The 11,819-nt window shown below is 37.2% G+C and overlaps 1 protein-coding gene across 1 annotated transcript; it reads left to right on the forward strand.

Moving 5' to 3' along the window:
* The first annotated feature begins 517 nt into the window (after positions 1-517).
* On the forward strand, positions 518-11,321 carry LOC114135725 (adenosine receptor A1-like). The gene is made up of 3 exons (XM_028003263.1): positions 518-1,612; positions 4,858-5,152; positions 6,526-11,321. Exons 1-3 carry the CDS (start codon positions 1,209-1,211, stop codon positions 6,907-6,909), a joined length of 1,083 nt encoding a protein of 360 aa, XP_027859064.1. The 5' UTR covers positions 518-1,208; the 3' UTR covers positions 6,910-11,321.
* Positions 11,322-11,819: the final 498 nt, after the last annotated feature.

Raw genomic sequence — 11,819 nt, forward strand, 5'->3', positions numbered from 1 at the left:
CAGGATTTCCCTATGTTTCTTCCCATCTATCTTGACAAGACCTCCAGTGCCTGCTGGAGATGAAGATGGTGAGTTTTTGGAGATGTAAAGTGTTTTGTATTGCCAAAACACAGCATTGTCTGATTACCAAAAATACTTTTTTTTTGTCTCATTTTACCCAAGAATGAACCACCAAAGCTTTTGACTTGTTCAGTGGTTGTATTGTAGGTGTCTTGATGGCCCTACAATACAACCATTTCTTAAAGATGGATTCAGTGATTTCTTCTCCTCGTTGCTTGAGAGTGGACCTATGAGTGTTTATGATGAACTCACACACATCAACATGTAACTTCCATTTCACTCACAAAAATGCTGCTGACTTTCCTTAGTTGGTTCTCTTTTAAATTAGGTTCATACCATTGAAGGGGGTGAATATTTATGCAATCAACCACTTTATCTTACGTAGGCCTATTTATAAATAATTCGGACACCTTTCACCCTTGACTTTAAGATGTTTATTTGTGTTAAAAATATCAGCCCACTAAAAGGATGAAACATCCAAGGAAGATGCATACTTTTTTCTGGGAAAAGTAAATGCTTTGCTTGTAAATAATTGACACGATCAGGCATTTTTAGAGTGGGATGCACCTGCCATGTGAATCCTCCCGAAGTCTTCATTTGTCCACTCCCACAGAGGGAAAGCTTTCAGTCAGACATGTGACTTTGCACAAAACAAGAGAAGGACTTCTAATAATATGAGCTCTCCACCTGAGCGTCATCATATTTATTTAGGAAGATCATAAAGAGGACCCCGGAGAAAGACAAAAAATATTTTTTTCTTTTTAAGACTGAGGCATAAAAACAGAACGCAATTATTGAAATGACTCAGATACAATTTTTCTTTTTTTCGGACTCCGGGGGTGGATTCCGTGTGTTTTGACCCTGTGAAGATACCAGATCTGTTAATCCGCTCTTTGGGGACCTGTTCATGAGTCATTCTCTTCTCCGGTGCTCCGTCCCGCTCCTCAGCCAGCCGGACTGCGGTGGGTCGGAGTGGAGTGGAGGGGAGGACACTTCTTTCTCGGAAACTGATGAAGTTTTGCGTCTGGCGCGCATCCAGACTGCACCTCCTGTACTTACATCCTAAATAATCCCCGAGCGTCAGAGTTCTTCTTCTTTGTGACATACAAAAAAGAAAATGCGAAGCCTAAGCGAGGGTGTCTCGGTCGATGCCCACAAACTCAGACCGGGAACTCCTTCGACGTGTTCACGCTGAGCGCACCTCCGATCAAGCATCTGTGACCATGACTTCGGCTCTGCCTCTCTACATCGGAATGGAGGTGGTGATCGCCGTGTCCTCGGTCATCGGCAACGTGATGGTCGTCTGGGCTGTTCGCATCAACCGGTCTCTGAGAGACACCACGTTCTGCTTCATCGTCTCTTTGGCCTTGGCTGACATTGCGGTCGGGGCTCTTGTCATCCCGCTGGCCATAACCATCAGCATCGGGCTCCAGACACACTTCTACAGCTGCCTGTTGTTCGCCTGCACGGTGCTCGTCCTAACCCAAAGTTCCATCCTTGCACTGCTGGCCATCGCTATTGATCGTTATCTGAGAGTCAAAATACCCATGAGGTAGGCCTAAAGGTGAATTTTCACTATAGTTTTTAAATACATTGTCTCCTGTGTCTGGAGGCTTTGTGTCTGCTTGAACCTAAGCGCGCTGAGGATGTTCTCTCATGGTTTCCTTTTACTCCTGCAGCTTTGTGTAGTGGGTGCCTTTGGATTTTTTATTTTATATGTTGTTTTTCTTTACTAAACCATAATCTGATTTCACATACGTCTTACATTAGAATTCAAATTAATCACACCCCTTACAGATTTAGATTTTAAGTTAATAAAATTCTTAGAAGTTTGTTTCTGATTGGACATGAGAGGTAGCCTATAAAAATATAATAAAAGAAGCAGCATAAGTTAAAAATAAGATGTGATCTTTCTGTCTATGTTTATACACCCTTATTTCATGGAAAAATCTTGTAATTCTTATTTTTTTTTTTAGAAATGCTGACCAAAAGTAATAATTAAAGTGATTATTAATCTTTGAGGATGGAATGCCTTATTACCATCACTATCATCTTTAGCCCAGTCTATAGATTCTATATTGAACTCTATAGGTAAGACAAGTTTGTATAATATCTTTTATACACAAGAAATCTAAGGAAAGATTTAAATCACAAAAACCTTTAAGCTTTGCTTTAAAACTCAGCTCAGTCACATGATTAAAAGCCTTACATAAAAATAAACTTTTGTCAAAGCACAAATTCAGATCAGCACTATGGTTTTACAACTCCGATGCATTAATATCATCTAAAAAAGTACAAGATAGAGGCTGAAAAATATTTCTGAGTACTGCCTATTTCATAAATAAAGATAAAAAGAGTCAATATTTATCAAAATAATTTTCGGAGAAGATTTTAAAGCTTGGTGCCTAATCATATTTTGCCCTCACATATTCTTATATTTTTTATAGAATTACCAATGTTGAGCCATTGGACAATCAGCCAATAAAAGGGTCTGTAAGAGAATGCATGATTGGTCAATAGGCTCACGGTGGATGCTTCTTGGACTGTGTAATTTGTCAAGCCAGCAAGCCAACACACATAGAAACAAATGCTCCTGTGCACAGTCCGGCTCTTTCTGTGAAAGGACATCAATACAAGTTAAAGTGACATGAATCAGGAAACATTTCTAATTTATTGGCCATTATGTGAATACTGACGGTCTAACTGTTCTGGGCTCTGCTGGACATGTCTGCCTGCTTAGGATATGTTGGGAGATTATACAAACAAATTCCACAACAAATTAAAAACGTATTGACATCACAAAACTGCCAAATAACTAATATCTTTGTAAGTGGTTGATTGCATAAAATTGTGCCCATGTCATGTACACAATTTTAAAAAAAATTATCTTCACACCATCTAAGATCTATTTACTCTTTTAATCATATTCACATTTCAGTCTTGAATGAATTTTATTTAGCCGTAACTTGAACCAGAAATTGATTTCCCCTCTTTGTGCCTCCCTTGGGACTGTGGAGGGACACGCTTTAAGCACTGATTGCTTTTTATAGCTGAGGTGTTTGTATTTGTTGATAAGGTTGGCCTGAGATTTGAAATTTGTTTCTCATGCTTTGCTGGCGAGCTTGGAAAGGATTTACAGGTGCTAGACAACAACTGGATGGACAGAGAACAGTTAGAATCTAGACAGCCATTTTTTTGGCTGACGGTGAGCTTATTGGTATGCAGCCAGAGAGCAGCAGCTGCTCCAAGGGTTGGGCTCCACATGTGGAGTTAAAAGAAATACCGATACCACATTTAAGTTGTCCTCCTCTCCTCCAGCCATGATCTATTTTATCATCCTTTAATTATTTTGTCTTGTGAATGTGTTCACTCCTTGTCAAGGAAGAAAAGTGTTGAAAAAGAAAAATAACACATTTTATCGGTGTGTTTGTTATTGGCCAAGTGAGATTACCCAGACAGCATGCAGCTGTGATAAGGAGGAGAAATACTGCTTATTGCTCTTAATATGTACTCACGTTTGTCAATTTTTGCTTTTTAGCATAGATGAACAATTAAAAAAGCGCAAGCTCATGCAGGATCATGCAGGACTTTAAATTAAAAAAAAGAAGTTTTCTTTAATACCAAATGTTGTGCACATTAATAATTTTTTTAGGAATATTTGTAATTTAGAAACACAATAAAAGAAAAAAAGACTTGAATTGCTTTGCCAAAAACAAAGATTCTCTTCTGCACCATTAAATATAAATATGTCCACCACTTTCTAGCAATTGTGTTTATCTATTGTACTTAATTAATTTAGTCATTTTTAACTAAATAAAAATAACTATTGACGTTTGAGTAGAGAATTGTAAGCATCAAAGAAAGAACAACGGTCCGGAGACTGCAGTTTGAGAAAGAGTGCTATAAAATACTCATATCTTTTTTTTCCACTGAAATGAAAATGTTTTAATAGTCGAAAACAAATTTTTGAGGGTATTTGTCTTCCAACGTTGCTAAATTAAGAGGTCAAGATTTTGTTTTACAGTCCAAGGCAAATTTTCCCACACCCAAAACATCACAGTGCATCTCAAAATTGTACAAAAGTGGCAAATTGCTGTTTTTATTAAGTAAAAATGACATGATAGATAAATTCAAAACTGCACTGGATAAAAAGACATAACCTTTCACTCTGATTTAAAAGGTGACCTATTATGTTTCCTTCAACAGGTCAGGGTTGATCTAGGGGATATACAAAACCTGTTGATTAAATTTTTTACACAAAGTCATTGTTAGATAATGAGATTTTGAGATGGTCAATTCTGCCTATTTTGAGCTCCTATCAGAATGAGCTGCTTTAGGGCCTCTTGTTACTTTAAATCTAAATTAGCTGCTGCTGGCCACGCCACCTCTCCTTCCCCAACTCAATGTTTACACTCGCAAAAAATGTGCAGATGTGAAATTATACTACCAACAAGAATGCAGCAAGTGGTTTATGAATGGTAGTCATCAAAAAACACTTGTCGTTTCCAGCAGTCATTGTACAGCTGTAAAACCAGCTGACCAAACGTGCTGGAGCTCTGTTTGGGATCGCTAGGTAAAGGGCTTGGCTTGGCTGGGATCGCTAGATAACAGCACAACAGTGCTTGGGCTGTTTTTATAAGTACAGCCCAAGCTGTACTTAGCTGTACTTAGAGCCCAAGCTGTACTTAGAGATGCTGAGATGAAAACAAAAGTGTAGAAATGTGCAAAATTACAACAGTTGGGTAAATCTTGAGTACAATCATTTGAGTACAATTCTCACCTTCTTTTTTGTCACAGTTACAAGAGAGTGGTAACCCCTCGGCGAGCTGGGACAGCCGTGCTGTTGTGTTGGCTGGTGTCCATCATAGTGGGCCTCACGCCAATGTTTGGCTGGAATAACCTGCAGTTTCTCCTTAAAAATGGCACCGTGACCACTGACGAGCTTGTGGTGACCTGCGAGTTTGAGACAGTCATCAGCATGGACTACATGGTCTACTTTAACTTCTTTGGCTGGGTCCTGCCGCCTCTTCTGCTCATGCTGGCCATCTATGTGGAGATTTTCTACATGATCCATAAACAGCTCAACAAGAAGGTAAGGCTTGATTATTCATACAGGAATATTTTGTTGAGTATTTGTTTTTCTTAAATAAAAAAAATCCTTACACTTTTTCCACATATTGACACATTACAGATTCAAACATTCATGCTTTACTAGGTTTACTTGCCCAGCATTTAGCTCCATCTGTCTTCCTCTCAACTCTGTCTCTGTTGAAAAAAAAACTGTCATGATGAATGAGTTTGTGGATGGACCAAAATGCAGACAGGAACTGGGAGCATGGATCATGATAAGTGTTTTAATGAAAAGAGATGAAAAAATCTCCAAAAACCACAGAGAATACAGGGAGCCAGGGGAGAACAAACAAAAAACATCAGGGACAAACAAAAGCACAAGGAGCATGGTCATGGGAACAGGATCTAACAGGAATTAACAGGATCTGACGAAATTAAACAGGAGGAATCAGTAAGGAGTGTCAGCAGGTGAAGGATTTAAATACTGAGACGGTGAATGTTGGAACAACGGACCTGGGCTGATTAGCTAACTGGTTGCAGATGTGAGGAGAGAGCAGAAGGCAGACTGAGGAGAAGGAAAGAGAGAAAGTGCCACAGAGGATGAGGGAGAGAGTGAGAAAGCAAAACTAAACATACTAACCATAATTAAACATTACCCAAGAAGAACCAGACACAAGAAATAAACATAATAACCTTGAATCACAAAGAAAGGACTGAGCTAAGAAAAACACGAACAAGAATGATTTTATTTAATCTAAATAAGAAACTAAGGAACACAATGATAATAGAACTACGAAATATTCAAAACACCAAAACAACCCAAGATCCTAACAAAGACATTTTCGCAGCATTATGTTACCATCAGGCTTTTTAACAAGAGGAATGTGTATTCCATCTGACAGGAGTACCATCTCTCAGTATGCCTTGGGCAAGCTTTAAATAAAACTTCCTATGACTTTCTTTTCCCCAGTTTTAATAATGGTCAAATTTACACAACCAATAGTTGTCTGGATCAATAGATTATCCCACCAGAGCTGTGGATCAGTGCAGCTCGTCCAGAGTTACCATGGGCTTCTTGACTGTTTCTCTGAATAATTTTCTCCTTGCCTGGCAATGACTTGGTAGTTATCCAGTTGGTCGATTCTCATTTTACTTTTAGGAAATGGGTTAAACAGTGCTGTGTGACCCCAACAAAACCCAAATGAAATACATAGAAGTTTTTGGCTGTACTGTCACAAAATGGGAAAAAGTTAGAGGGTTAGAATAGATTAAAAAAAATAAATTCAAGTGTAACATCAATCAGATTATTTCAAAAAGGATCAACCTCATTATTGCTTCATCAAGGTAGTGTACATTTACAATAATGTTTCGTGATTTTTCTTAATGTCTTTGAAGGTGACAGCAAGCCACACGGATCCCAGACGATACTTTGGGAAAGAACTTAAATTAGCCAAGTCTCTGGCCCTCGTCCTTTTCCTCTTCGCAGTCAGCTGGCTCCCACTTCACATTCTCAACTGCATCACTCTCTTCCTCCCGGGCTACAAGATGTCGATGTCCCTCTTTTACGTCGCCATCATTCTCACCCATGGCAACTCAGCCGTCAACCCCATCGTCTACGCTTTCCGCATCAAGAAATTCCGCACAGCGTTTCAGAAAATCTGGAAACAGTACATGCTGTGTCAGGACCCCATCGGTCGCCTTCCTCAGCGAGGGAGCCAGAGAGGCCAGAGCCGCGACACGAGGCTCAGGCAGAATGATGATGACGATGACGATGTTTGACCTTTGGGAACTAATTGTGCTATTGTGTTACTGACAATTTTTACAGCAGTTGTTTACAGGAACATGAGACCTGATGCTCAAGGTCTGATGCAGATCCCAGTGACATTAAGGGTACAGAGAAAGTGGGGCTTTTATGACCAATCTCTTGAACTGAAATCAGTAAGTGCATATGTGTAGAACATGTGGTACTATAGCGTTGTGTACTGTATTCGTTGACTAAAACTACAATTCAAGGCCTTCGACATCTGAAAGAGCTCAAGTCTATTCATCTAAAATTTTTGCTTCATTAAAATGCTTCATTTTTGTGGCCTTAAGGACCAAAAGGAACTGAGCATTGGTGAATATAATTACTCTGGGGAACTTGTTGTGACTGAAGAGAAAGCTTCAAAATGAAGTTTGACGCTTTAAGAAGGTTTATGATGTTGGATGTGTTCGTTGTTGATGTGGGGAAAAAATTTCAAATCAGAAGCAAAACTTCTGATTTTATTCATATTAAAGTAAAATTGAAATTCAAACTCATTCCAACTGTATTAAAATTTCTTAAAATTGTCCATATTTTGTCACTTCAGTATTTTTTATTTTTTATTTTTCTTAGAAAAACCAACAGAGTAGAGAATAACTTTGAAGGTAAAGAAAAGTTAGAAATGAAACATGAAACAAGTGTTTGAATTTCTTTTAACATTAAAAAATATGGAATTTATTATTTGGCCTGTCATTACAGGGAACATGGTTATTGGAGACAAAATCTGAGATTGTGAAAGATTTGTTTTAAATGTGGACCAGATGCCAGGAGACTACTGGAAACATTAACATAGAGGCAAACGTTATGGTTTTCGACATCTGAAAGATCAACTCTTGTTGATATTACAAGAGTGAAATCATTTTTCTGTGTATTCCACCTCTGTCATGCTTTGTCAGACTGCTTTTTCATTAAACTTCAAATGTAAGATAAAACAAATTCATGATAGGAACCATATTGCTTTTTAGCCGAGCCTTGCTTCAGGCCTGTTCAGAACCTTCTTGTGCCGAATCTTGATGTTATGAAAGTTAATGTTTTCCCCACCTTGTGGTGCCGGATGGGTATTACAACAGTTCCGATTGCTTTTCCACAGAGTGTTTAGATGAACTTACCCTCCTCCTATCTACCCCCAAAATACTAGATATCAAGAAAAATATCTGGAGCAGTATTGCTGGGGTCTGAGACCATTTGACTGACAAAATAACTAATCCTACCTAATAACTCTTGCTTTTAATTAGATATCTGTGGACACAATGCTTAAAACCCACAGACACATTGGTCATATAACTGCAGCCACATCAGTTTTTTAATTAAAGATCAATGCATTCAAAGAATGCTGGTGCTCCTTCATCTTCTCAGCTCTGTTTGAATGAGTCCTTTTATCCCCACTGCACACTCGGCTGGCCGTTCACTGTTTCAAAGTTTACTCTTGATTCATGAGAAAATACAATAATGTCTTTTTAATTAATTTTCCTTTCAGGGCAGGGATACTTTAATTAATGTTGCTTGTGTAAAGTGAATCATAATTGATACTGTATGTTATGCACATGGTAATATATGACTGCTGACACAAATATGATATGTAGAACTCAATGTAACTAACTCATATAGGCGCTGGTAGGAGACACTGTTAAAGATTCATCTCACTGGGGGAACAGCTGTGCAGTGACAAATTCACAGCTGTTGTTTGCAAAGAGCAGGAAGTCCAACCTCTAAGCCCCTCTTATTTGACTAGCCAGAAAAAATGTTGAGGGGCTTTGGATTTGTAATGCATTATTTGCACAAAAATTTTGAAGAATCACAATTTAAACAGATTTATTTTCTTATTTTTTTTCATTCTTCTCTCCATGGATGTCTGTATGACATGTTAAGACAGTCAAGGGTTATTTTGTTTTCCTCTGAAAGCATGCATCACAAATTTCTGTTATGTGGCAGACAGTGGGTGAATAAGTGAGGGGCTTCTAAGCATGAATGCAGGGAAGAAATAAAACCAAATCTAGAGTTTATGTTTTAGAAAGAGTTGCTTCTTAGACGGAAACCTGTTATACAAAAGTATACCTTTTACATAGGTATTACAGAGAATAGACAAACATACACTTGAGCATTCTAATTTAACAAGACTGAGTGTATTTCAAATGCTGCACTGTTATAATACAATAATGTGTCCACGTGATTACTTTCTTTCATTTTCTGTGCATTTATTGCCCTGCTACATTGTACTGGAAAGTTTTAAGATCAGAATATGATCTCACCAAATATATTCAAATTTAACCTTTGAATTTGCTGAATTATTCTGCAAGAATCTTAAAAGTACTGAATCTGGAAGGACACTATTGAAGTGTATTAGCACCTTACTAATAGTTCAATTCTTATATAAAAGATCTTTCAAAGTGAAGTGCAGGTTGTCATAAGATGAGAAATGATAGTTCAAATAAAACATTAAAAAAATTGTGATTACATAGCTTTGTTCATGTCTTTGTTTTTCTTCACGTTTTACCAAACTCTCGCTATATAAGATAATCTGCAGTAACAAAATGCTTTGTGAACTGTAGGATGGAGTGGGATGATACAGTACAAATCAAAATATGCAGTGCCTTGCAAAATGATGTACATCCCGTGAAGATTTTCACATTTTATTACATTATAACCACAAATGGTAATATTTCTTACTGGGACTTTATATGAAAAACTAACACAAAGTAGTGGAAAATTATAAAGTGAAAGAAAAATGACATCAGGTTCTAAAACTGCAAAAATCTGGAAACTTTGTAATTTAATGTTTGTATAAATGCAACTTTTTTTGTAAAGGCTTCATGTTTGTTAGAGGATATGAGTGAATAACCAGCATCAAGGAGATCAATGAAAACAGCAGAGATGTTGGTGATAAAATTGTGCAGATGTTCCCATGCTTTCAAAATCTCACAATCCAGTGTTCAAATCAGAACTGTCCATCTAAGCTAATGTTCATGATTGCTCTGGAAGAGAGATCCACAGGTCAGATGAGACCGGGGATCTCAGAGGATCTCAGCTTTCTGACCTATTTGGAAAATATGGAGTGGAAAAAAAGTATAATATGATGACAACTGCATCTTGGGCGCCACACATTTGGCTGGAGCTACACATCTATGTGGTTAATAGCCTAATCAAAGTCTCAAGTTAAATGCAAAATAAATCTTTGACAAGAATATGACTGAGCGTGAGTTATTTCCAAAAGCGGAAATGGGAAAAAGCCTTTATAGCCCATATGTAGATCACTGGTAGAGCAAGAAACCAATATATCTGTTACTATTTTTGCAGCAAAATGTAGTTGAACATAGCATTATGTTAGGGTTACTGTGTAATGTTTTCTTGTAAAAACATTCAAAACTATCCTTTTCTTTGTACTTCACCTTCATGCACAACATTGTTGTACACAGCTTTGTTGTGCTAACGATAAAATGGGAAAAAGCTCAAATGTGTTTGCAAGACAATATATTACTGTTAGTTATGCATCAAAATTGTTAATTTACTGATGTAAATACTGGTACAGGAGGATTATGTATAAAACTCCAAGGGATTTGGATTGTATTTCATAATTTATTTGCAGATTATATTTTAATTGAAATTGTTATTTGGTACAAGAGAGTGAGCGTTGAAGTCCACTGACAGCTTTCAGTTTTACATTAGTAATACATAATTTGTAGAGGTAAATTATTTTTGGAGATACACTTTCTTGGAATTATCAAAGTGGATCAGTTCAGTTGTCAGAGGCTGAATAATTAATGTTCTGTGGAAAAAAGCTCATTGAAGGGCATTGAGGCAGCAGGCAGGAAGTATTTAGATGGCAAGGTCTTTATTATCAAAACTAATCTGAGAAATCTTTGGGGTAGGAAATCTACTGAAACACTGTCTGTGACTTAACCAGCAAGAAAAAAGGGAGCAGCTGTACTTACCATTTCATTTTAATAAAGTTCTTTCTTCCACTTGCATTCTATTTTGTTTTACCTCTGAACTTATTTTCTCCACAGCTGAATATTGAATGTGGTTTGCCCTTTATATAAAAATCTCTGTTCCAGCTTGGAGTATTTTTTTTAAATTATTTTACTTTATTTTTTACTCTGCCTGACAGGTTGCCCTTGTCGTCGTTCCACAGAACTGCTATCCAGACCTGGAGTATTTGCTGCCTCCAGAAGTGTCTTCACAGTTTCTTAATGTCTCTCATAAACTGTTTTTAGCTTGTCTTTTGTTTTTTGTTTCCTTGCTGTTAAGTGCTGCTATACTGATGGTGCACATTACTTGAGACAAAAAATATTTGATCTTATTAAGCTAATGAATTATTCTACCAAGACGTGGAGAGATGGAATATTAGCTTATCTTTTTGTATGTTACAATAAAGAGGATAGTTGCAGAATCATTCAACAGGAATGTCATTCTAAGAAACAGAAAATGCAGATTGTGGTGAGAAGATATTGCATATGGTGCGTATTCTATGTAGACTGACTGTAAATTCGACATACTTCTCTATGTATAATATCTGTGAACAGGCACTTTTTATGCAACCAGATTTCAGCAAGGAATAAGGACAAAACATAAAAAAGAGAAATATGTTTAGACTTTACTATTTGTCAAGAGTTCAATTTCCAGTTACAGAAACATGTGAAATAAACAGACAATTTGTTTTTAAGTGCCTGTTATTTTATTCTGCAAAGCAGTCATTTATAATTGTTGTTTGGCCAAATGATGAAATTCCAGTGGCGTGAAGTCAAAATATTCTAATGCAATCATGTGGGCTGCAAAAGCAAATAACCTATCAAGATTTGGCCGTATGTTTTTTCTCTCCACGATCAAATTTGTGGGAGACAGAATGATTCAGAGAACATTCAGAAACATCCCTAAGTACTGATGGGAAGAA

The sequence above is a fragment of the Xiphophorus couchianus genome, chromosome 20 (assembly GCF_001444195.1).
Source record: "Xiphophorus couchianus chromosome 20, X_couchianus-1.0, whole genome shotgun sequence".
In the NCBI taxonomy this organism is placed as follows: domain Eukaryota; kingdom Metazoa; phylum Chordata; class Actinopteri; order Cyprinodontiformes; family Poeciliidae; genus Xiphophorus; species Xiphophorus couchianus.